The sequence below is a fragment of the Buceros rhinoceros genome, unplaced genomic scaffold, assembly GCF_000710305.1.
Source record: "Buceros rhinoceros silvestris isolate BGI_N320 unplaced genomic scaffold, ASM71030v1 scaffold13741, whole genome shotgun sequence".
Lineage (NCBI taxonomy): Eukaryota > Metazoa > Chordata > Aves > Bucerotiformes > Bucerotidae > Buceros > Buceros rhinoceros.
In genome coordinates this window covers 2285-29068 of record NW_010393749.1, presented here as the reverse complement: position 1 = coordinate 29068, position 26784 = coordinate 2285, and the positions used below count along the sequence as shown (strand labels likewise).

Here is a 26784-nt window from a genome sequence, read left to right as displayed (position 1 = left end):
GGACCAAGAGAGCTGGTGCTGGCGCCGTTCCCAGCGCGCTCCTCCGGCTCTGGAGCTGGCTCCACTGCCACGGCCTCATCTGCAGGAGAGCTGACCGTGTCTCCTGCGCCTGCTGCTCTGGCTCTGCTCTGGCTCCTCTCTGACCAGGCTGCAGGGCTGAGATGCCTGTTGCGGTGCGAGGAAGACTGATTGCCATCAGTCTCCAGAAGTATTTTTATACAGAATTATTTTAATATTAAAATCTGTACGTCTCGGAATTAAACGTTTGCCTGTGGCATGTCTGGGCTGTCAGGCATACGGATGGGGAGGTGCTGCCGCAGTGCTCGGAGCAGGGCAGCCCAGCTGAGCAGAGCAGTGTTCACACAGTGGCACGTTCATGTCTGTGCCAGAGCTACTGAGCTAAGAGGAGACTGTGCAGAAAAGTGTGTGCCAGGTTCAGCTGTGGATGGGATGCCCCGATACCAGAGCATTAAGGAGTTTGAGTCAGGCTTGCAGATTCCTGTCTGTGCTGATGTGTTCGCCTCCGAGCATAAGGCTGGGTAGGGCCTGGCTCCAGCTGTGCTGCAGCTCAGGGACTCTTGATGAGTCCCAGGGTCTCCCCTTCCCCAGCCTGATCCCTCTGCTGAATTCCTCCTGCTCCCTGCTGCTCTCGGAAGGCCTTGAACGTCCCAGCCTGGATCCCGTTGACTTTGATGGCAAAAACTGTGATCCCTGCTGCGTGGTAAGAGGGCCAGGGTTTGGCTGTGATCACTGTGTGGACAGCCTTGGGCAGAAACCTGTGCAGGGGAAAAACACATTGTCCGTTTGGTGCTGGTAATGGTCTTGAGAGATTTGATGTCCCTTCTGTGTGGGGTTAAACCAGGCACCCTGGCACTGGCTGTCCCTGAGTCTGGACAGGGCTACTGATGCCTTTTGTGGACTGACCAGCCTGTTGACACAGCCAGCAGCAAACCAGCCAGCTGACCAGCAGCACCGTGCTGTCCCTGTGCAGAGGACTAAGAGGTCACGGCAGCCCTGCTCAGACCCAGGAAGCCACAAACCGCTGGGGTGGTCTGGAGGATCAGGTTCAGGTCCCCAGACTGGTGAGATGGTGAGAGGTGATGAGCTGTTACTGGCCATTTGTCTGATGTCCAAGTTGCAGGGGGAAAGCCTCAGTCCTGCAACAACATGGCGCAGTCATAGCCAGGAGCAGTTTGTGATTGTTGTTCTGCGCTGGGTCTTCTTCCCCGCTGTGGTTTTGCTGCAGAAGGGAACCTGAGGGAGACTGAGGTGGTTCCTGCCTGGGATGAGAGGGGTTGGCTACTGGGTGGTCCCAGGCTTGTGTTCCTGTCCATGGTGGGCGCACGTACCCATCCTGAGAGCAGTTCTGTCCACCTGCTCCAGAGCAGAGCTCTGGGCATTGCTCCCAGGGGGTCCAGGCCACCTGCCTATAGTCCTTGCTGGTGTCTCCAGTGTGAGGCTCCGAGGCTGAAGTGATAAGGAGCAGCCTCGCAGGGGTGGAGCCCCGGGGCTCTCCCTGCCATACAGCCATGGGTCTTTGTGCACCTCCGCCACCGGTTGCTGTATGTCGGAGCGCAGTGCCTGCTCCATTCCGGGAGCTCCATTCCGTGGCGGGCACGCAAAGGGGCTGACTGACCCACTGTCACTAAGGAGGGTGAGGAGAGAAAATGCTCCATCATCTGTGCCGAACCAGTGCCTGCACTCCTCTTGGCCAAGAGGAAAGGGTGTTTATTTTCCTGTTTCAGTGATCGCATCATCTTTCATAACAGCTGACTCGAGACTCAGACTTCACAGAATCCGGCTGCCTTCATAGAGTCATAGAACAGTTTGGGCTCAAAGAGACCTTAAAGATCTTCCAGTTTCACCTCCCTGCCACGAGCAGTGACACTTTTCGCTAGAGCACGTTGCTCAAAGCCCCGTCCAACTTGGCCTTCAACACTTCCAGGGACGGGGCATCCACAGCTGCTCTGGCCAACCTGTTCCAGTGCTTCACTCAACGGTGAAGAACTTCTTCCCAATACCTAATTTAAATCTACCTGCTTCCAGTTGAACCCATCACCCCTTGTCCTGTCCCAACAGCCCCTGCTGAAAAGCCCCTCCCCATCTTTCCTGTAGCCCCTTTCAGCACTGACAGGCCGCACTAAGGTCTCCCCGCAGCCTTCTCTGCTCCAGGCTGAACACCCCCAGCTCTCTCCCCTCTCCTCCCAGCAGAGGGGTCCCAGCCCTTGGATCATCTTTGTGGCCTCCTCCTTCCCCTTGCCTCACTTCAGCTGTCTCCTCACAGCTGTCTTCCACGTGTTGAACCCTGAAGCACTCGGGCGCAGCTCGAGTGCGGTGGTTGTTCGCCGTGGCCGAATTCAGTCTGTGCACTGGGGAAAGGGCCTCCTGGCAGCTAGTCCCGGGCATGGCTTTGCCAAGGTGCTGGGGGATGGCTCACGCGTGGCTGCTCTCTCTGCCCTGTTTTCTCACGGTGCAGAAATGGTCCTGGACGAGCAGCCAGGTGCCATGGGCCAGACTGGGTGGTGCATGGGAAGTGCTGTGCTCTGCTAACAGCCCGTGCCCCTGATGAGCTGAGAAATGTCAAAGTACTGGCCTAGCAGCTGCAGCTGGGGTGAAACAGAAGCACAAGTCTTGGCCTCCGTAGGCCAGACAGCAGTTTTTACCAGGAGAAAATTACTTGGGAGCTGCTCAAACCTCAACCAACCTCTTCCCCTTGGGGCTACCCTTTTCTGTTTCCCATTGTGAAAGGTATGTCCTTTCATAACCACTACCTCCTCCCCTGCAGGGCCTGGCGTGGTGCAGGCATGAGACAACTCTTCTGCCAGGACATCCCTTCTCATGCTGGCAGTGAGGAAAGCACCCACGTTCCCTCTGGCTGTCAAGAGCTGGTCAGAGCAGCTGCACAGGTACTGCCCCACTTCACACCGTGGTGATCAGGTGGAGGCATTTCAACAGGGACCCTCACACAGCCCCGGTCCTGTGATTTGTGTCCCCTTGCAGTCCCTTCTGCCTCATCCCCAGTTTCCCCTTCTGTCAGCAGTAAGTCACAAGCCCCTGTTCGTTTACCCCTTCCCACCGCAAGATGTTTGTTGGCTGTGTTCCCCAGTTTGGTGTTTATGACATGGTTGCCAACGTAATTCCCACCTCCATCATCAGTTCAGTCAAGCTAATCCCCCGTCATCATCATTGTCCCCAATCTGCCTGATTTTGTCATTTTCACAGTCGCCTGGTTTGTGTGACCCGGACCGGGCTGTTTGTACTTGCGTTCCTGCCCTTTGTTGCTGCTCCTTCCCAGTTCCTCACGCTGTCAGGTGGTAGAGACAGGCAGGGGTTAGCCACCGTCTTGCACCCCTGTGTCTGCAGGGGTGTCTGCTCTGTTCCCAAACTACCTGTCCGTGACATCCCACCCCAAGCAGCTGCCTGAGATGCAGCCTCCTGCCAGATGTGGGGAAAGCAAGTGGGTGGCTCTCGGGGCCCTGGGTGGCTCTTGCGGCCTGTTACCTGAGCCAGGATCCTGGGGAGAAATGATGGCCCTGGTGGCTCTGCTCTCCTGCTGTGACAGCCCCCCGGGAGCATGGTGTTTCCCATGCCCTTGGTCAGCTGCAGCAGTGTCTCAGAAGTGCAGCTCAGTGCTGGGATTGCTGCACACGTGGGAAGCGACAGGCAGTAAGTGAACATCACAGCGGATAACTTTATTTTGAAACAGCCTGTCAGGACGCAGTCAGTAGAACACAATCCCCGGGTGGTGCTCAGCTCCCAGGAAGCCCAGTGAGACCCCCCCACCTTGGCTCAGTCGAGCTGCCCCCAGCTCCTGCCCTGCCAGGGCAGCTGTGCTGCGTCTGCGCTGAAGAACAGGCTGGGTCGGCACAAGCACTGGGTGGCAGCTTTCTGGAAAGCTCCGGGCCAGCTGCCGCACCTTCTGAACCTGGCTGAAAAGAGCCTGCTGTGTTGCACAGCCCCGCAGGCACAGTCGAACGTGGGGAGGAGAGTGTCCTGGCAGCAGTGGGCTGGCAGGCGCTTGCTACGAGCCCCACCATGAGCTGGGCAGCTGGACAGTGAGAGCAGTTAGGGAAGTGAGCAAATGGGCATCGCTGTGGGTAGTGCTGCTCTCAGACTGAATTCGGACGCCTTGTTCTGTGCCTGTTCAAACACCCTGCTCAAGCTGCTCCGGCAGGATGAGGGCAGCTTGACGTTACTGCCTATGGTATCTGTCGGACTTCCCCACCGCCCCGCCTGCAGCTTTTCTGCACTTGCTGACAGCAATCTGTGCCTTGTGGCCTATACGAGCCTCCTCTCGGAAACCAGAATTTGAGGCGTGCTAATGATGTCTGCTGACAAAAATGGGACACGTGAGGTGTTGCAGGGGACAGCCTATCTCCAGACAGAGGGCCCCGGAGCAGCAGGCTTCCTGCCGACCAACGGTGACTAACAAAACCGTGAAACAACGAGGAGGAACACACAATGGGAAGTGCCTGTCTGACCAAGGCCAAGCTTAATGTCTTGCCTGACCACTTCCGGCCCAGAGCGTGGGGCTTGGCAGCTGAGCAAGAAGCTGAGCCGTGACTGCATGTGAGCAGGCGTGAATGGCGCCTGGGCTTCACTGCAGGAACTCGTCATACTTCTTGGGGAACAGGGAGCAGGAATCTCTCCTCACTGCTGCTGCTCTGGACGCTTGGACAGGAGAAGGAGCCATCAGAAGGGGCGCAACCGTGGCTTTGGCTCTGCTCTGATGCTGCAACACAGGGACAAAATACGAATGCACCTTGTGAAGGAGTCACTGGCTTGTCCCACAGCGCACGGTCCGACTGTGTCTGTGTGTGCCAGCACCTGAGCATCCACCTCCGCAACTGCGTGAGCTTATGCTGCGCCCACGCCTCTGCTCTGCCAGCTGAAGGGGAGTGCTGCCCCTGCCACAGGCCGCCCTCCCTGCGCTGCCAGGGCATTGGGAGCTGCCCTCAGCCCTTCTGCAGGATGCAGACCAGAGGGCAAACAGAGACTATCGAGGCCAGCCCAAGGCCGGAGACGTACCTGCTTGGGCTGGTGCCGGTCGGGCCGCTGGTCCCTAGGCTGGGCCTGCTGCCTCTGCAGAGGCTTGTACAACGTGCTCTTCAGGTATTTGTAGAGGTTGCTTTTCAGGTGCAAGGGGTTGTAAGCAACTTCCACTTCCAGGCTGTTCAGGGCACTCTGCTCAGACAGAAGAAAGAACCTAGTGGCGATGAGATGTGACAGGTAGAGGCTGTGGGGTTTGCTTGGGGGTGTTTGTTGGCTTTAGTGTCAAGGGCTTTCTGCAGGGAGCGGGGATCCTTTGCACAGCTGTTTGCACAGGGCTGTCAGTGACTCACCTCGACAGGGCCCTGCACTCTCTCCGGATGTTCAGCAAGGAGGGCTGGGAAGGTCAATGGCAGCAAGAGCTCCCTCGTGGCGACTGCTCTGACAAGTAGAGTGGCAGAGTCGGAGGGGATAATGACGTAGTAGGACTGCACCGTGATGTTCCAGTTGGGACCAGTGTTCTGTGGCTCACGTTTGGCCAAAAGCATCCACTTCCTTTTCTAAATGGCAAAAGCCAAAAACAGTGTGAACAGTGGGTGACAGCCGCTTCCGTCAGCGCTTCCACTGCAGGAGCTGCTGAGTTCAGGGGCAGACACACACAGCACACGCGGAGCAGCATGAGAACACTGTCTGTGTTATGGGTGAGGGTGGTGCCTTGTTTGGTTGGGTTTGTTAATTGAATGCAAGACAATTCTTAAGAAAAACACCCGATTTCGCCTTATGACCTATCAGTAATGGAAAGTCCTCCACATCCCAAGCCTTGGTTAACTATTTTCAGACTTAAAGATGCATGTCTAGCTCCAGCCCTCACTTTTGCACTTCATACCTCCAAACACTGGATTTCTGATAGGCTGGAGGGTGTGCTCTGAGGTGTGATGTGCTGCAGTGTCTTCCCATGGATGCTTTGGCTGGAATGATTTACAAGGCCAGCTCTGGCCCATGAGATGCAGCTGCATCTTTTCAAACATGTTTGCTGGTGCAGGCTAGACAGATCTTACCAGACTGTTCCTTTCTACAGCAATCCCTCCCCGTGAGACTGCCAGGTCCACGCACTCACCAGGAGACTATGGCATAGAGCATGGAAGGTGTGCTGGTTTATCTCCAGTTCATCCCAGTCTAGCTTCCAGCAGCTTGTGGGCTTGATGATGAAGGGCAGGCCGTACAGCACAGACTCACAGACCCCTTCAGACTTCAGACCCCTGCAAATACACAGCCCACGTTAGTGAAGCACAGCCAACACGAACCCAGCCAGGAGACTCTGCCAGGAGGTGACAGGTTCAGGTGGCTGTGGCAGTATCAGCTGCAAGCACCTCACGTCTGTGTTGCTGTGGCCTGTCACTATGAAACCTTGCAAAAACAGTCCAGTTGCAGCAAAAAACAGGGTTTCTAGCTGATTTTCATATCCCCTTGTGCCTGCGTTGACAAGAGCGTGCCGAGAAGCCAACCCAATCTTCACGCATTTTGTATACGGAACAGATTGTTAATCTGGCCTCTTGGGCTGTAACTCACCCAGGCACCTACACCTCTTCCTAAGTGATTTTTACAGGATCGTGGTTGTCCTTCACTTAAACTGACTCTGCTCTGCTGCTGCACAGAGCCAACCTCCCACCACAGCACACACCGACAGCCTTTCCAGTGCCTGTCTGCAGCATGCTTCTGCTTCGTGACAGGACGTTTTTAAGTAGCTTCAGTGCTTTGGCTGTGGGTCATTTGTGCACCATTATTGAGTGCCCTTCAGCTACTGACAGGAGGAGAATCCTTTTAAGAACAACTAGATAGTTCAAAAATTACACAGATTTTTTTCCTGTGAATAAACCTCAGAAATGACACTAGAGAGCATCACTCTTCTTGTTACGCTTGTGCTTCCCAGCCACAGACTGCTGATGGGAAAGCAAAGGAATTCTTGCGTGAAGTCACGCAGCACTGCGAGGCTTTGCTTGCTTTTTTACTACTAGTCAACTAGTTAGCTCAGGCTCTGCCATCCAGTTAATTGCTGTGGCCTCAATAGGTAGAGGGAGAACAGCAGAATTCTATGTGGAGCAGTGGCTGCCATCTACAGAACTTCGCGCTGGAGGGAAACAACTGTTGCATGAATAACATGGTGTTACTCTGGTAAATTGCTGGTGTCATGGCAACACCATTCGCGACTCTGCCCTCCCGTCTGCCTGTGTGGGATGTGCTGTTCCATCACACCAAGAGTTACGGGGGTTGAGGGTATCTTGCATCAGCATTTTGCTCACGAGCACTTACGCGTCCCCCCGTGCTTTCGGGTGCTGTTAGTAGGTCGCAGTGGAAGCAGCACAGACAGCGTGAGGGCTGCTGTTATTCCAGCCTCCCAGTTACCCAGCCCAAAGCACCGAACACCACTTACTTTACGACCCGCAGTTTATGCAGCACGGTAGCTGGCCAGGCTGCCATCTGGCAGGGTGAGTTCAAATCTGCTGCTCTCACAGAGCCGTCAGCAGTCCCAGAAAGCAGAGCTGGGTCGAGCAATCTTTCCTGCAAGTCGCACTTCAGGCACACTAGGGAGAAGGAGATTAGTTCAGGTGGCTGGAAATGGCGATGCTGAGCACTGACATGCTCAAAGCACTTACAAACACTAAGCTCGTGGTTCCTAGCAACAGCAGCTACAAAGGGAAGAACAAGGCTAAAGTGTGTGACACGAGGCAACGACTTGTCCCCATTTGTCACACAAGGGGAAATACCACGTGCCTGGCATGTTCATGGAACAATGACTGGTTGGTAACTGGGCAGGCAAGTCCCAGTTCTGGCGGTGAGAGGCCAGCTGCAGAGGGAGCGGCAGCTCGTTTCCCAGTGCCACACTGGGTTCAGGGCACACATTTCCTGCCAGCTGTTCTGTGTTTGCGCAAAAAGCCAGCGCACTGATGACGCTGTCTCTGGTATGATACGTAGCTGCATCTCTGGCCTTCTACACATTTCTTGAGCGTGGGAAGGTGAAAAAACCTGACTGCAGCTTAATTTGGTTTGTCTTGCGAGCTGTAATAAGACAACGCATCAACTATGAAAGTCGATGGTACGGTGAAGGAAAACCCACCTTTAACAAAATGTGGTAACTGCCTGTGCTGGTCTGGGGGCTGTAGTGGAGCTGCTACATAAATAAAAAGTCACAGCAGGCTTTCTGATCTGCTTGCTGTGGAGCACATCTGCAACAGCCACCAGCAGCTCTCTATGAGCTTTGCTTCCAGTCTGGAACTGGCCTTTGGATCACCAGAAGGAAACTCGTGTGCTTCTGCTGTGATGGCAGTGGGGAGCTGTGCGTCAGCAGAGAGGGGTTGCTGGAACAGCACCCGCAGATTCCCGTGGCGGTGCAATGGTGACGATATCATTAAAAACTTAGGGAAAACACCTATGTCTGCAGTAGCTTTTTGTGGTTTCAGTGGATTAGGGATTTGGACTTAGACTAGTAAAGGAAAAAAGGTAACACATTCCTTATAAATGTTCCCATGCATTATTATAACTGCTGGCAGCTCCAGCTAGACCATTGGCTCTTTGATCAATAGACACAGATACAAGCCAAGTCCCTCTTAAGACAGCTTTTACTTAAGTGCAGCTTTGGTAGAGACCTTTAGTATTGAACACAAGGAACACACTTTTCAGGGCTGTACCACTGAGCCAGAAGGTCCCTGGCTCTCAGTGTGTAAGGCCCCTTTTATCTTGACCAAGTGGCTATAAAATAAATTCACATACTCCAGGGCACATTGGTGCTGCAGAATGGACATGGATTATAGCGTCAGCAGCCACAGGATGTGGCATCAACCCAGAAGCATTCTGAGTAAATGCCCCCTCTCAGCCTGAGACAAAAGGAGCTCCAGACAGCTTTCAGAGTCACCCGGACAGCTCGCTTGGGTCTCTAAATGTGAGGGAACGTGCCCATAGGACAGGCCTGGCTGATCTTTAAGGCTGTGGGATCTGGGAGCTCCCTGCAGAGGGGGAGAGAGCATGGAGTACTTAGGGTGCTCTTGGGTGCAGTGGCGTGGCTGAAGCCTCCGGATGGAAGGAGCAGGTGGAGGTGTTCTCTCTCTGTGCTGTAGTCATGTAGCCATGTTTTAAACAGCATCTCCAAGCTGATGACATTGTCCTCTACGGTTTGCACGTCAATGTCCATTCCCAGGATTGCAATGTCTGCAGGAAAAAAAAGTTGAAAAAGCACAAGTATTTTCAGCCATAGAAAAGAACATTCCTTTGCACTTTCCACTGCACTGTACCTCTTGGTCCCTCAAGTGCTTTCACACAGAAGTTCTTCAGAAGCCATTACCATGCAAATCACAGCACAGCACTGTGATACCAGCCCTCTTAAAAGAATATTGATAGAAGCTGAGGTGCTGCACAGGCCACACCAACACCTTCTCATCAATGTGGGGATTGGACTGGCTACTACTGTCTTCAGAGGACCATGGAAACCATCCTCTGCTGTGGTCACCTTAGCACTGGCCTCAGGGACTCCCCAACAATGCCACATACAGTTACAATTTTCTACGGTACGGGAAGAAGGGAGGCAGGGTCAGGATATCGCCTCTCATTGGCTTGTTTCCAGGTTAATGCAGATAGAAAAGACACCAATATTTTGAAGCCCCACAGCTGGCAGCTCTTAGAATAGCCTTGAACTCGCGAAGAACAGCCTGTCATGGATGAACAGTGCCTGCTGTTTTCTTCACAAGAGCAGCCTCCTCAGGAGAGCGCGTTCTAGACAAAGACAGACCATGTGATGAGAGACTACATCTGCTATGTTTCTTTAGTGATAAAACACAAGGGCCTGCCAGGCTGCAGAGATCGTGATATAATAGAAATCCCGTGAAGAGAGCAACACATACTGCATATGTGGTGGACTAGTCTGTGGAAGTGATCGATAGGATGCAATGGACTGGCTTCTAACTGGTAACAGGGGAATTTTGTCATCTCTTTCTTACCCCTAACCCATTCCAAACACTTAAGGCATCTGAGCTTTGCTAATGAGGGTTAATATTTGTAGGCGATACAGACACTGGACGTATTTGTTTCTGTGTGGGGAAAACAAAAAACATGCATTGAAGATAAAGCACTAATACATTTCTTATGAACACCTTCCATCTTCTGCAAGTCTTAGGGAACCTTCTTCTCTAATTCTCTGCAGATTGCTGACCCATAAATGGCTCTGCATGTCTGTTCTCGCAGAGTTTTAAGCCCCATCACACAGTAGATATTGACATCCCAACCTGTTCTTCCTAAGAATGGATAGCAGTGAATATGGTGAATTTCTTTTTAGAATTGCCATGTGTTGTGCCAACTTAAGATGTGTAAGTAGCTACAGATCTATTACAGAAAAGAAAATTAAAAAATAAGAAAATATTTACTGAGGAAAGGACTAAAACATTTACCAGCCCCCAAACACTTTCTCTCAAAACACAGGTAATTCCCCTTGTCACCTGTGTACACGCTAGCTGTCAGAGTAAATTACGTGCTTTTCCTGGTGCTTTGTCCTCGGAACTGTTAATGCCATCTTCAGTGTGTGACCCAGAGAGAAACCCAAGTCTAAAGAAGGGGAGTGCCTCACAGCTCCATCACAGCCAGCGCGCTCTGGGGGCATTGCACATGCTGCACAGTGGGAAAGGAGAGCAAGACTCGCAGCGTCAGGGCAGGCGACTGGCAGTGGTAATGGCTCTGTTCATGAAGAGCACTCTCTGGGGAGGAGCAGGACGCTGCCTTCCACCAGAGCATCCTCCAGCATTGCTCCATGGGCAGAAACTCATATTTCCGTAAGCATTGGAGAAGACAGGGAAAGGCATGGTAGCAGCCTTAAGAGATGTTTTTAAAAGATGCTACAAAACTAAGGGAATAATCAGTTTACAGATTTGGGCATGACTAGAGACAATAAGGAATGAGATGTCCTTGCAGCCAAGGACAGTCAGACCAGACATGAGGAAGGAGAGGCTTTCAGTAGCAAGAACCTCTGTCCCGTTGTAAGCAGGAGTTGCACAGCCCACATCATCTCAGGGCCGTCCTCCAGGCTGGAAGGTGGAGCAGTTAGAAAGTGTGTCCTGCTGTGATGGGCATCCTACAAAAAGTGTGTTTGCAAGTTGCAGACCATTTGAAGAATTACGGCCATTGTATTAACCCTCAATTATTTGCCATGGGGAGGGAGATTAATGAATTTCCTGTTGGGGGTTTTATTTTTACTTCTACTTTTTTTCTTTTAATGTAGGAGCAGATGTCCCTGGGGACCAGATTTGAACCACCCCTTTGGAAAATCTGGGACACTGAGGTGAAAGAACTTTGGGGAAGTTCGTCTAGCAGGACACGGCTGATCGTTACAAAGCTGACATGACATCCAGCAGCTGGAACAGCAAGAAGAGGCCAAAGACTTGTCACAAAACCCAGTCAGAAAATATTTCCACTCTCATTGGTACACATGGAAGCCAGTAACTGTTAGGACCTCAACAAGAGAATGATAGGGCCAACCAAGAGAAGAGCTCAAACTCCAGCAATCAACAATAAAGCCCTCAGAGCAGGTCAGAAGAGATTCTGAGAGTGATTTACCAAAGCTGTTACAAATAGGTTAAATTTTTTCAGGCTAATCATATTCACAGCATTTTAAGATCTCTGAATTCTGTTGTACAGCTATATAAAAAAATAACAGGAAAAATAAATTGGAAACTGTCATTTGCTTCCAATAGGCTGAGATAGAAAGGACACAAAATGAATTTCCCAGGCAGAGGATTTAAAAAGATGATTTTTTCAATGCGCCACAAACGTAAATGCAGGATGCAACGTCAGAGCAATGTTCTCGATATTAAAAATGTGAGTAGGTTCAAACAGCCACTAAACAAACTAATGGAAGAAATATGCACAGTGGGATGAACCTCATAACTAAGTGCTGCATCACAGTGTTTATTTTGTCATGGGCGATGGGCTGCAGTTGAACATAGCACTAATTCATGCACTTCTGCATGCTAGATCTTACAACCTCAGTGTTCTTTACTGTATTTTTTTCTAATACAATGATTTTTTTTTCAGAAACAGAGATAAAGGCGCTCCAACAGGTAAAAAATCCTCTTCATAAATCAGCTGGACTTCTTTTACAAATTACTTGTACTATCCATTCCCTGGTGCTCCTCTCAGAGAAGCAAACACATCCTCTGAGTCTTTTCATAAGACTCAGAAAACGAGAATTTCATCATCTAAAATTTCAGTGGCTGTTGTGTCCCCATTTATGTTTTCATTCCATTTATTAGGTGAAAGGGCTACACAACTTCACTGTAAGAACAATCTGGGGGGGCGTTTACTTGCTCTAAGGCAGTCTTGTGAGCGAGGGGCACACAGGGTCTCCTGTTCTGGGGTGTCTAGTTTTCCAAGGCTTCCCCGCAGGGTTCTGCGCAACTCAATGCAAAGTCGTGACAATAATCCTCCTCTCTTGAGTAGCCAGCATTTGCAGCCACTCAAAATACTGCCCTCTTCCCAAGTGGACCAGATCGGTGCCTCAGCCTTGGAGCTGTAGGCAACAGTTCCTTCCACAATTTTGTAACTCATGTTTTTTGGCATATTACATTAATTCTAAAGTCATGTCTGAGTGACAGAACCTTGGTCCTCTCTTCCTTAGGACTCCCTGTTCCCAGTGTCCGTGGTAACAGTGGTGGTCAGAAAGAGAAGGTGCTCCCTTTCTGCTGCCAAGCTGTTCTACCTGCAGGGATGAGCCCTGTCTCCCGGGCCCCTGTTCTCAAACAGGCAGAGTCCAGAAAAACCAGCTACGTCTCTCTGAGGGAGACGGCCCTGCAGAGCAGCAAGCTGCTAGTGGGTAGCAAGAGGTTATAGATATTACCTCTAGATATACTTTTAAGTGCCTGATTATACCCCTCAGTGTTTGGTTTGGTCTGCCACCAGGTCAGCGGGGTGCAGGGGCAGCAGGGAGAGCAGCCATCAGCTCTACAAGATGCACCCAGTCTGCTGGGCTGCAGATGGGGGAAAACCAGCATAAACTTCTGCGATTTATCAGTTGTTTTATCAGAAAGAGCTGAAATAATTGATCAGATTGCAAAATTCAGTAAAATGAAATACAGAAATGAAAGCTGCAGTTGCAGCAGCATTACAATGTACAGGCTTCCACCACTGAACCCCTGTGGTACTGGACTTCTGATCACCAGCTGGCTGCTTTATTTAGGGTCTGCTCAGCACCTTTTGCTTGAAAACAAAGAGGGTCAAAACAGGAGCTAACAGGAATTTCTGTTTCTGAATTTTCCATTGCTGTAGCTTAAGTTCTCATTGCTGAAAACTGCCAGATCAAGGGAAGGTTTCTTCAGTGATATGGCCAGGGAAAATAATATTCAGGGTCTGGGGTGTAGTTGCTCTTTCAGTAATGAAACATGTGACCAGGTGGGCGAGAGACAGGGCAAAAGGGAATGAGATCCCCCTAAACATTCCCAGCCCCTGCTCTGCCAATTGACCAGAAATTTGCTACTGCAACCAGAAAAGAAGGGCAGTGAGAGACAGATAAGGCAAAACCATCCATGTTCCCTGTCACTCAGTACATACAATATTGTTGTTGCTAGTAACAGGTCTTACACTAACTTTTCAATGCATCAGGACTCAGGTTTTTAAGCTTGTTATCAACTCGTTGTTCACACTTGTGTGAACCAGAGCTTGGTATCAGGCGTGTCTTTTTGGTGGGAATTTTAAGCACCAGCAATAAAAAGTCTTTGAAATGGAGACCTGGCTTGGAAAACGGAGGCTGCAGGGCTACAAAGAACTTCCTGATGTGCTGTTACTGGTTACTGAAGACATATAACCTTAAGAGCTTGAGAAAACCTGCCTGAAACATAGAGGAGAAGAAGCAGCCACTAAGCAAGAGAAATAAGTGCCAGAAGCCTGCTAATCAACAGGGTAAGTAGCTAACTTGGTCTGGGAAAGTAACGGTTCTCAGCATTGTGCAACAGGGAGTCTGAGGGAAAGGATAAGAATTATCTAGAAACTAAACATCTTGTACAGGACAAGATCTTGAGCTGGCGAGGCGGGGGCTATCTTTGTAGGATCATTCAGTAAATGGCCTGCCTGCTCCTTCACTCCCTTCTGTCTCTCTGCCCGCTTCTTTACCCTGACCACTTGCTTCAAGCATTCTGGTTGCCCCTGCCTGCACCAGGGACCTTTTGATCAGCCGGTGATTGCCCAGGGTGATGTTCAGCAGTAGGAGTTTTATGTGTCTGGAAGTGTGTTGCCCCCATAAAGTCTCTGCCTTTTTCTCTTTAATCTCTCAATAAAGCTGTATTGAACATGGAGTCAATTTTAGGCAATACCAAGAGAAGCAGTGATGCATGAAGTCTCTATGCTAGACTAATCTATGTGCTATGCTGATTTTGTTCAAATGTTATAAAGGCCCAGAGAAGTGCTGTGGTGCAAACGTTTTGCTGTTCCTCCCAGCACAGCAGTTCCCACTTACCTGGGTGGCACAACGGAAAGTGGCATACATCAGACCAAAGCGAGAGCTAGTGGTGCCCTGCTGCCCCAAGCCAAAGCTTCCCGGAGTGCCCTGTCTGTCTAACACTCACCGTTGCTGCTGGGCTCTTCTGCTGACAGGGACAGTTCCACATCCTCGGGCTCCAGAAAGTCTCTCTTCAAAACCTCAATGACTTGTATTCTTCGCAGACTCACGAGGTCTATGTCTTTTAACGTCTTCTCCAGCTGCTTTACCATTTCTTTGCTGGACTGGCTGGTCAAAATTGTGATCTGAAACACAAATCAGAATGTGCAAGAGCTGCTTCTGCCCTGATCCTCTCTTGGTAGGCCATGATGCCTGGTCTGATTGATTAGCACAGGTCCCACTGTGGAGAGAGGAGAGAAATCTCACTAAAATACCTCATCTATTCAAAAGAAGAGTTAAAAGCATTTTTTTGAGCTTTGGCTTACAGTTCAGCCAACATAAAATGGACTGAGAGGTTCCTTGTAGGAGCACCAACAGGTTTTGTGCCACTGCTGGAAGAAGCTGGAACAATCCACAGCTGTCCTGTGTTCTGTGCTTGGCACGTACAGTCAGTCAGTCTGTGTGTGTGTACAGGAGGGACTCAGACTTCGAGGGACAGTGCTACTTCCCATTTCTGCCTGATACAGTTCAAGAAGACTACATCCAGCATTCTCACTTGAAGACTGAATGGGAACTTTTTTTTAACTATATAGTCTATCCTAAAGCTGTTTTTTAAAAGAGTACAGTGGATGTGGTTCCTGCCTCCCAGTTTTGCTGTAATACTAAGTAAGCGACTGCAAAGAATTTCTTCATCACTGACAATCAGCAACAGTTTCTAGAAAGGCATCAGGCATGTTTGACACCAGCTTCCACCCTGAAAGCATGGTTAGGTGAGAATGTTTCGAGTTCTGACTTTGCCTGATATTTAGTGATGGCAAAGAGCTGAGTGTTCTTAGCACATCTGCTTGTTGCTCCAAAGGAATGTTTGATTACTCTCACCCTAAATAAAGGGTCAGGTGTATTTTAAGTAAGGCTGATAACAAGTGTCCTGTAGGGAGCAGTTGGGGAAATTTAACAGTAGACCTTTACAAATGACTTCTACAAAGGTATTAGTGCCAACAGAAGTGACAGGTCAAGGGTCAGGATTTTTTTTTTTGGTTGAGGCTTGGGGAGTGCAGGGAGTATAACTGCTCCATCCGGATCTATCCTTAGTGTTTATCTAGGAGATATTAAGAATTAAGTAGTAATTATGGTCTCCTTTATGAACTGACTGAAGTAGATAACAGGAACTGTTCTTGAGCTGGAGAGAGCAGAACCATCTAAGGATACTGCTGTTTTTAAAATATGGCTATAGATAGAGCATTTCCTACACTAGTTCACCTTAATTTCACAGAAACCTTTAGGTCTTGTGATGGAAGCTCATATATATATATATATTCTTGCCAGTGGATATATAATTCCTGGCAGCGGATGTCCATCCTGCTCAGCCAGAGAGGGGAGCAGGCTGAGGCCGCTGGTGCAGTCAGTGTTTGTGTGAGTGCTCTGACTGTGACCTGTGTGACCATCCATGCATGTATACATGTGCCATATACATGTGTTCTGTGTGCATCTGCCACTGGGAATACATGTTCACAACAGGTTGGTCCTGGGGCCATGGAGCTGCAGTGGCCTTGCTGGTATCTGATAAAGCCTGATTTCCCTAACAAAGCAAACCTCTCCAACCGAATTTATCCCTAGTGCTTGCCTCTGGGTTACTGGGGATGAAGATGTTATTATGGGCTCCTTTTGGGAACTGATGGAAATGGCTAACAGGGACTGTTCTTCAGCTGGGGGCAGCTGAGCTGTCTAAATGATATCATTCTGCTTTGCAGAGCTATAGACAGAGCATTTGCTGCACTGATGCACCTTTGTTTGATCAAACCCATGGCTGTGTTACATCCTGTAGCCTGTCACCCCCAGTTTACCCTTTTCACAGCCTGAGTCACACCAGCACATCCTGGTCAGAGACCAGCAGAAATGTTTTATCATGTGCAAAAACTGAGGTAGCTACTGTGGCTTCCCTTCATATTACCACAGTTTCTAGATATGAACCCTTAATGTCATTATACTTCCTAATCTGACAAGAAAAGGGCTACTGGAGACTTAAAATGCTTTTCATGCTATTGCAGACTGCCCACCTTTGCTGCCCTGTAGCTGCTGCTGAGACTGAGCTGTGCTGATGCTGGTGGTTTTTACCGTGACGTCAGAATCTCAAAGGGTAAGTGTTTTCAACACTTGCCAGGTATTTGGGTTTTAAATGACTGCAGGTAGTTACAAAGCCTGTGGTCACTAGTCAGCTAGGAGTATCATTGCCTCGTGGAGGTTTAACTGTCAGGAGAAGGCACGTTTGCCTAATGACTACAGCTGATGTGCACCAGCAAGTTGCCGGTAGCACTCTGCTACTCCAAATACTGGCCACCGTGGTCTCACGCTGAAGAAACTGCACTGATACAGCCATAATGCCTCCTTAAGCGCCGGTGTTTCTGCTAGCTCACATGTAAGCAGACTTCATCACAGCTTCAGACACACCGTATTTCTTCACCCTGCTGCTGTTCATAGCCCTGCCCTTCCCACCTCTTCAGGCCTGTGCCCAGTGCCTGCAGTGAACTGCAGTGCCGCTGCCCTCCAGGCCTTGTCCCCAGTGTGGTGGCAGCGGGATGGGGCTGCAGGCAGTACAGCAGCTCCACAGTAGTCTCTTCCATGTGGAGAGAAGCGTGGGGGAAGCTTTTTGGTTTAACTTGTGTGGGTTTAGAAGTGCAACAGCAAAAATGAGCACTTCTTCCGGAAGGGAAGGCTTCACATACGGAAACAGTAACTTTCTCTGCTGAGATGAGCCAGTGCATCTCAGTGATGGGTTTGGCCCTTCGCTGGCTGCCTCTCCTCCAGCTCCACATCTTCGCTGGGCTGCAGGATTTCACGGATGGTGATCTTGTTCCCAGTTATTTACTCCTCAGTTGTTTACTGACTGTAATTACATGCCTGTAATTTGCTGTTCCAGCCAACATCATGGGTCACTGTCTCTCAGCAACAGGGCCACTGAGATGGCAGTTTGGCAACTGGGCATTGATGCACCAAAATGACAGGAAGTGTTACATTCTGAATAACAAACACTCCAGATAAGTCTTATGTTAAACCTTAACTGCAAAATACTGAAATTGACTGATTTATGAGGGCACTTAACGTAAAGCATAAAGCTCTTGAAACAGAAGGAAGAAATGGTAGAACCTGATGTTCATCCTGTCAAAAACCAGATGAAACTAGAGTTCCAAAAATTTCATGAAGCAGGGCTTATTTTCCCTTGTCCATGCCTTATAGTTCAATGCAGAAATACTTCTAGTATGTTTTCTAATCATGGAATCACAGAACAGTTTGGGTTGAAGGGACCCTTAAACGTTACCTTGTCCAACCCCCTGCAGGGAGCAGGGACATCTGCAACTAGAGCAGGTTGCTCAGAGCCCCAAGGTCCAACCTGACCTGCAATGGTTCCAGAGATAGGGCTACTCCCACCTCTCTGGGCAACCTGGGCCAGTGTTTCACTAATGTTTTAAAGTATCACAGAAACAGAATTGCTACTTCTTTTCACAGTGGACTAAGCAGAAAATGCTTGTGTGAGATGTTAAATACTCCGTCACCACACATGTTCTACCTGATTCAGTTGAACTGAACAGGGTGAGTGGCTTAAGTTAGCCAGGCTTCACTTCCAAGAAGGTCTCTCCTTTTGAAGAAAGATAACTGTATCTGAGCAAAAACATTCAAATGTCTTCTGAGAAAAGGAAACAAAAATCCAACTTACTCTGCATTTAAATAATGTGGTGAAAACAAAATTTCAGTCACTGAAGTGTCTGCAGCAGAAAGCGGCCTTTTTTAGAAAGGTGACCTTTCATAAGGGTGAGATACCCTTCTGCCTTTCTGTGATTATTGGCTTCTATTTTTGAACAAAGATCTGAGAATCATAGGTGTGCTGCTCACTTCTTGGCTCCTCTGGCACTTATTCACCCTTATGTGAAAGACAAAGGCTGCCCTCAGACTCCATTTTGGTCTGGGAAACACCATTTGTTGGCATTTCAGAAGACTGAATGTCATGTGCAGGTTACATTTCTGCAGCATGCAGAACGGAGAGGATTGCTAACTTAGAGAAATCCTTTGTTCTGGAAACTCTCCACAGAGCTGAGCTTTGAGCTAAGGTTTTAAGATAGGCAGGTATGAGGAAGCCCTCAGTACCCTCTCTAGTACAAGTTCACTTTCAGTGAACGGTGGACGTGCTTTCAGGTGTAACGGGGGCCTTTGTACAAACATTGTATTCCATTGGTGAAAGTTCCAGGCACTATAACTGCAGGATAACTGTAGGCTGAAAGGAAAATCGTGTCCATGAGTGCTGTGAATGCCTTTGACACTGCTTTTCTGTGAAAGTCATCAATGTAAAGCTGAAAAACATCCAATCTTAAATGCCTGTAAATTAAATTCGTTTTTCCAAGCTGTAAAGCCAGTCTCCGTAAGCAACTCAAACCTGAGTCTGTCTAGTTTCCATGAACGTTTGGAGATGCCACATGGGGTTTGTTTGAAGGGCTTGTTCTTAATTCCTCTCCCTCTCCCATGGACCTTAGATACCACACAGACCTAATGTGCTGACAAGTGGCATGTCTGATGGATGGCCCCCACTACCTTTCCCACATTTTCTTACCTCAACAGAACTATTTGTTGAGCCTCCTGCTGCTGTGTGTCTGCTGTATTGTTTGAACTGTTGCAATCCATCCTGCACAGCTTGAACCACTCCATGTCCCCCCTGGGGGAAACTGCCTTCTCTTGGTAGTGAACGGATCTCCGAAATGCAGGCTTGAATTCGTGCAAAGTTTTCTTTCACTTGCTGCAAAAGAGCGTTGCATGAAATTAAATGACTGGAAATGTCAAACTGATAATATGAAATATTTGTCCGTAATGTGGAAGGAGGCTTTTGAATTCACAGCCCTGAGATAAGACTGGGGGCCGGAGCCAAGTCATAAAGCAGTGAACAGTGATATGAATCAAACCCAGCTGAGTTATGCTGGTAACAATACAAGTGAACACTCCTCAGGTTTTCAGCTGTCTACCTGTTGCCTGCTGCTAGCCAAAACCTTGTAGTTTGACATGACCCTCTCCTCTGGCCCCACACAACACTGAGGCAGAACTTGATGCTGAGGTGATGTGATATCCCCAACCCGTAGTCATCCCTGCCACATCGTGCTCCTTTACTTGTCAAGCTGTGGACTCTGGAACCTGTGTTCAAAAGGGTTTGGAGTCGAGCTATGGCAACAGGTTCAAAAAGAGGTTCCACAAACTCACAGGTTTAGAAGCAGATAGCAAGAGGAATAGCCTTGAATGTATCATCTATCCTTTGTAACACAACAGCTGTGGAACTAGGGAAGTGTGAGGAGAATGAACTGCAGAAAGTGACTGGGATGGGGCAGTCCCCCAGCACAGCCTTTCCTTTGGGACTGGGCTGACCTGGGAAAGCGGTTCTTACTTTCATACTGCTCTTTTAGGACATTCACCACAGTAATGATTACCAAAAAAGCAAACACTGATGGAAGGTCTGTGGATCATCCTGCTTCAAAGATGAGCTACTAGAGCAACTGTCAGAAAGAAAAAAAATATCCTATAGCTGCCTCTTGTAAAAATGTTTTATTCCTTCAGGCAAAAGCTATCACTGTACAATGGCTGCCAACAGTGGAGACCAGTAGGAACAGAGAACAAAAACAAGCATGCAGGAAAGACTAAGAAAAGGGTGACCGTATATGACACTTCCCCACGTACTCTCCAATCTCTATTTTCAGCTCTGGGGCTTTCCTGAGTTGTCTAATAAACAACCTTCAACATAGCTCTGTCTTGGTTCCTCACTGAGAAGTATCGAGTTCTTGTCTAGCTGGATGAGAAAGTCAGTGTGGTAACAGCATGGCCTGCTGAAAGAAAAAGCCCTGGCAGAAAGGCTGAAGGGGGCTGGAACTGAGCAGATGTTTATCAGGTAGAGAGGTAAAGCTGCTCCCGATTCCAGAAGCTGTGGAGGACCAGATATCATTATTAGTGAAATTAGGTCTGTTGAAGAATATCGTCATCTTGCTGTTCTTTGCTGTTTCTAATGGAGAAAGAACGGTTCTGGAAAATGGCCTTCAGTACCACAGCAGCCTCTAAAACAGAGCTGCTCACTAGAGCATCCAGGCAAAGCTGGGGAGAAGGGGAGTGGGGGCTCGCACCAGAGTCATGCCTATCAACTGGGTGCACACAACTGGCTCAAGTGTTTGAGTGTGAGCTTTGCTGCCTTGGAGAAGTCCCACAGAAACACATTATTATGGCAAAACGGAGCTGATGTGATTACCAGTCTGCTAAAACAGGAGGGGGCATTTTTAGCCATCTATACAGCATTGCTGAGTCCCACATTGGAATGAAGCATCCAAAAACCCAGAAGAGTAAATACATAGAAGGGCTTGGAAGTTATTAAGGGCCTGTAAAAATGCCTTGCCGTTAGAGTTGTACTTTGTTCTCTTTCATTTACCAGCTAGAAGGCTGAGAAGGGACCTGCTTTAGAGGAAGAAAGTAGGACATACAAGCAGGTTCTTCGATCTCGCCAAAAGAGGAAACATATTAACAAATCCCTGGAAGCTAAAGCCAATAAATGCAAATTAGAAACCAGGTGCAAGTTTCACGATGACAATGATTAACCACTGGAAGAAATTACCAACAGAAGTGCTTCATGCCCCATCTTGTAATATGTTCAAGTCAAAACAAGAAGTCCTTCTGGAGGAAGTGTTTTAATGATACGTGGGTACTTTAGTGAAATATAATAGCCTGTACTATGAAGGAAGCCAAACAATGATCTAAGGGTTCCTCTGTCTTTAAAAGATGTGACTCTCAAAATGAGGAATTGTTGTTTAAATACAAAAGACAGCCTGTCATGAGCAGGAAGTTCATATGATGGGGCAAATAGAGGAGCTGAGTCAAACTGCAGTTGCGCTCCCGTGCCCCATGATTACCACCTGAGATCTGATGTTGCTGTCAGCCAGCACATGCTGGATCAGTGTCAGGACGTACCCAGTAAATAAAAAAGCGGGGATTTGGCCCCACGCACTTACAAAGTATCTTGGAGGTAATGCAAAACCACAGAAAACAGGCCTGGAACCAGCTGTGAAGCGGATGACCCAGCCCATTGTTCAGTGACGTGCCAGGATGAGTTACATGTCTTGCCTCCTGGAGTGAATTTACACGTGTCTACCTGTTCTTAAAGTCCCTAATCAGAGTGATTTCACAATACTCCAGGAAAAGTTTCTTTGGTATCCGAAAGAATATTGGTTATGTTGTCACATTATCTATAACCTGTTCTATGACATAAACACCACCATTAGCCACAGTCTTCTTTCAGATCACAATTGCTAAATTACTATTGACCTCTGCTTTTTTTCCCCCCGTTGGTCTCTACCTTCCCTGAGATGTGACAACTTGACAGAATTTTTCACCATTGCTCAATAAAGTGGAAGAGTTAATCCCCTCTGTTTACACTAATGTAGTGTAAATGAGAGTGCTCAGTATGACTCTTTATAATAGGATGTCACAGATTCTTGTGAACTTTACGATGCTTCGTAATCCCAACCTTTTACTGTAGAGCTCTTAGTTATCCTCCATCTGTATTTATTCTGCTGCATAAGCCTGGATGGGTGACGTACTTGCTCTTACTGACTTAGATCTCTGTATTTAAAAGATGTGTAGACATGGCACTTAGAGACTTGGTTTAGTGGTGACTTGGCAGTGCTGGGTTAAGGGTTGGACTCCAGGAATTTAAGGGCCTTTTCGAACCTGCACGATTCTGTGATCTCAGGATATTTCTCAAATTTGGCAAAAATATTTTGAATTCTGATCTGTTCCCCTTAAATGTCTGGAACCTCTCCCAAAGTGGTAGTTCTTGTGTGATCAACAGATATACAGACCACTTCACCATCCGAATTGTTACAACTGTAGAGCTGTGATTGCTAACCTGTGCAGATTAGCGCAGTACAGACAGGAGCATAAGAAAGGGAGGTGTTTTGGAAGGGAACAGCACAAAACCTAATTTATGCACGTGAGCAACTTCCCAGATGAAAAATATGACACTCCTCCTTTTAAACATCATTCTTTCATAAAATTCGCTGCTTCCATGAAGTCCATGGAACCACGCTCTTCAAGAATGCTTGATTTTTTAGATATACATTTGTAGTAGATCACGATTTCCTTCACTGAACTGCAGTAATGCATTGCGTTCATGTTTGTTTGATCCCAAGAGATGTAATTTCACACATACCGTGAAGGGAAGCAGACACTCCTGCTGGTTCTGCACCACGTAGAGGCTCAGCAGGGGAACACGGCAGGGGCCTGTCAAACTGCACGCTAAAGAGAGCGTGTTTTCCAGAGCTTCAGAGAGCACAGAACAAGTGTTGCTCCAGGAAGGTGATGTGACATCCACAATGAGAATCCATGATGGCTGCTGGCAGGGGGCCTTAGTGGCAGGAAATGTCCTCCGTGTTTCTGAGAGTAATTTTCTGGAATTCATGGCTTCTGAACACGGGTGTTAGACGTCTGGTTATCCACCTGCATCTGAACAGGAAAAATTAACAAATAACAGCAATGATGAGACTCTCCATTTCCAATTCACTTGAAAGCAACCTGAGACATAGCGGACAGTAATGAATTAGACCCCTACAGCTTTCTCCAAAGCAACCATTGTCCATACTCTAGGATAAACCCACCCAAAGAGAAGGGAAGGTGCATGTGGTCATAAAACAAAATGGTTCAACTAAAGAAAACGCATGGCAGATATACTTTTACAGATGCGACTGGAGCCGTTAAAAATGTAAAGAGCATAGCCTTGTCCATGGATGAGCTGTGTGATTGTTGCATGATGCCTCAGCTGCATGGCATCAGTCTCCAGCAGAGAAGTGATCTCCAGCAGCCAGTGGATAGCAAGACTTTGAACTCCTACTCACGCTTCTGCAGTGCCCAAGTGATTATACCCAAACAGCCCGAGGAGAACACAGTCCCCACTCTTGAGACCAGTGCGAGACAAGTAGCTGTCGCATCCAAAAAAGGGCAGCACAATGCAGCAAGAAGATACAGCATATACATAGATTTGACTTGTGGATGGTGGAGAACCGACCTTTGTCCTTCAGGGTATCTAACACCCGGGATTAGCTCTCTGCACTGACAAAAACCTCAATGAAAGCAGCACTAAGGTTGCCCAGCAGCATCTCATACTGTTCAAGAACACAGGAGTGCTGCAAGCCTGAAAAAGCCTGTAATGTCAGAAACTCCAGCAGAAAGCACTGTCAGCCAAACACCAGTTTGGATTCCCAGAGCTGTCTGGGGATGCTGAGAACGCTATGGTTGGAGGTGGCTGTCAGTGGTGCAGGTGACAGCTTGCAAAAGACAGGAAAGGGAAGATAAGGGCTCCTCCAGTCCCGGGTCCATGCGGGGGGGAAGAGAGGTGGCTCTCACTGCAATGCCCTGGAGACTATGGATCCCTTAGGCACACGAACGGAGCATGTGGTCAGGACATGGTTCACCCCCAGCTGTTTTTGTGTTTCCTTTCAAATACCCACCCTTACATCCAGCAGCACCACTACCTATCTCTGCATGCATAAAGCCCTGCTGGTGCTGCTTTGAGAGACTTCCCCACAATCTTTAAGAAAATTGAGCTGTTTCTGTGAAATAGTAAGTGGAGGAGCAGCGAGAAGCGAAAAGGAGGAGTGTGCTGTCAGATCTTGTGTCTTTCCTGTGCCTCATGTATGAAACAGAGAAAATCATTCAGCCCTGAGCCCAGAGCAAACACCTCATAGTCTGACTCAAATGTTTGGAGACAAAATATTGACATTCACTTATTGTCAGGCCTTGAATATGATGTTTGTTTCCCTGCCCCCATTTCCCTTCAGTGCACGCATCTTAAGCACAAGAGCCAGCATTTTCCTGGTAAAAAATTCCTTTTCTCACTTCCTCGTGAGAAAGATCTTGCCTAAAATCTTCTCTTCACTAAATCGAAACAGATCTGCACAAAGCACGCAGTGCTGTTTCTAAGGGTATTAAAAATGCTTTAAATAATGGTAATTATTGGTTGGTAATAACAGTAGTACGTAACCATACAAGTCTACTTGTGCCCAGAAGAGTGTTTGTATCATTGCACATACCTTCTCAATATGAGCTAGAATAAATTCTGTCTTCCTACAGATTTACAGCTCTGTAAATCCCCAGCAGGTTTAGTACAAATTTGAAGTGCCCCTGGATTTACACAGCCGGGCTCTGGTCAGAACCCAGGCCAGTGATGTCCCTGTAACTTGTGCGGTATATTCAGCTGAGACAAGGGTTCACTGAGGAGATGAGCTACAGCCTCCAGCACCTTGGAGTGAGAATTTCTGTAAGACTTGAAAAGGGCAAGAAATGCTTTTCTATTTGATTTGAAGTAGATTTGATCTATTTGAAGTATCGTCAGGAAAACCCTCCATATTTCTAGGATGTTTGTCAGCGAAGGCAAAATAGAATGGTTGAATTCCTGAACTGAGGCTAACATTTCAGAACTGGTGAAAATGTTTTATATATACATTTATAGATCATGTGCACGTGTAGATATCTTGCTTTGACTAGTAACCAGATACAATTTCACTGGAAAATGAAAAACTGCCAGATACCACTTTAATCAGTGTCTCTTCTGGAGCTTTACAAATAATTACAGGAGAGTTTGCTAAATTACTTCACTGAACCTGGGAAAATATTTGTCTGTCAGTGGTTGTTATGACAAGGCTTCAATACTACTGAACTGTGCAAGCCCCCAGTGCTTTCTCAAACAAGAAAACAAAACCTACCCAGCAGACAGAAATCTTGAAGAGTTGGGTCTTTGATTTGCATTGGTTTCAGAGCGAAAAATGAGCCTTGATTTTGAAAAAGACAGAGTCTTCCTAAATGTGAATGAATTCGCTCATTCTTGACAGTGAACAGGACTATGTTTATTTTAAACTGCTATAGTAAAAAGGATCCCTCATCAGCTATGCTCTTTATCAGCTGAATTAATTTCATTTCTTCATATTGCGAGGTCTTAATCTCTTCTTAGCAATATTCCTATGAGTTTTATGCAGTTCTCCACGCAGCATTTGGCACACAGTGCAATCTGCCCGCCTCTCTCACAGCCTACACCAGTTCCGCTTAGCTATGATGAGGTTGGGTCATGAAGGGTTCTGTGTCATAGTCTTAACTGGTTGCTACAGTAAAGTGACATCCTCGTTGAAGCAGCACGTGAACTGACAGAGAGCCCAGCCTGAGGGATTGCACCACAATCCAGTGTGCAGGAGTGAAAACTGTTAGTTCTAGCAGCTGCTACGGCACTCACTTATTGCTCCATAAGAGAGAAGTTATCAACTGTCAGAGCTAGTCACTAACGGTGATGTGCGTTTGCTCAATGCAAGAAGACACACAGTTTTCAGAACTAGAAAGACGGGGATGGGAAGAAAACTTTGCCGTATTGTGTGTCTCGTGAGTGCTGATGGTGCCCTGCAGGTGCGTGGTATCCCGTGTGCTTAACTCGGTCCACTTATATGAAGCCATTAATTAATACCCAAGCCTAAAAAAGTGTAAATGAGGCAACACCAAAGCCACTGGTTAGAGAATACTGAGAACAGTCTCCATCTTCTTGCTAATAAAGGATCCAGCAAAACTTGGATCCAACCTCACTCTAACTGGGAATTAAAAAGCCCACAGAAATGCGAACAGCTGGTTGAAGAAAGCCATACTGGGTAGCTAAGCCCCACTGTGGTGAAGACGACTACCTGGACAGGGCTCTGTTTACAGAGAAGCAGGGAGCAAAACCAAGAAAACCTTGAGATTTGATAATAATGAATTCGAACTATTGGCAAAGAAAAGCACACAAACTGGTGAACAGAAGGCACCGACAAACAGGAACAGCCAAGAGGTTTAACGACAATACAAACTTATTCTGAAAATCATGAAAGAAGAAAAGCTACTCCTTAAACACATAAAGAATAAAAGACAATCTTGAAATAGTATGTCTGCTATTAGCTCATAAGGACACGGTTTTCTTTAATGATGCAGAAGGTGTCTTTCAATAAATATTTTGATCTGCCTTTAGAAAAACACTCTGATAACTACTTATTCCCTTTCCCATTAGTGGTTAGAGGGGGTATTAACCTGCAGCTACTAGGGCTATGAGTTTGACAGTTGAGAGAGGGGACCTTTGTGCCCAGGCGCTCTTT

General features: G+C 47.9%; 1 protein-coding gene across 1 annotated transcript; it reads right to left on the bottom strand.

Annotated features, from left to right (window-relative positions):
* Positions 1 to 4597: 4597 nt before the first annotated feature.
* Positions 4598 to 23084, bottom strand: M1AP (meiosis 1 associated protein). The gene is made up of 9 exons (XM_010144992.1): positions 22836 to 23084; positions 19215 to 19397; positions 14583 to 14760; positions 9019 to 9192; positions 7421 to 7571; positions 6107 to 6248; positions 5343 to 5549; positions 5029 to 5184; positions 4598 to 4732 (listed from the first exon to the last, which is right to left on the bottom strand). The coding sequence occupies exons 1-9, from the start codon at positions 23082 to 23084 to the stop codon at positions 4598 to 4600; spliced, it is 1575 nt and encodes a 524-aa protein (XP_010143294.1).
* Between the last annotated feature and the right edge of the window lie 3700 nt (positions 23085 to 26784).

Coding starts and splice junctions, on each gene's coding strand:
- M1AP (XM_010144992.1), bottom strand. CDS start 23,084: ATGAATTCCAGAAAATTACTCTCAGAAACACGGAGGACATTTCCTGCC. Junction 19,398..22,835: donor AGTGTCTGCTTCCCTTCACG/GTATGTGTGAAA, acceptor GCTCTTTTGCAG/CAAGTGAAAGAAAACTTTGC. Junction 9,193..14,582: donor AGAAGAGCCCAGCAGCAACG/GTGAGTGTTAGA, acceptor TTTTTCCTGCAG/ACATTGCAATCCTGGGAATG.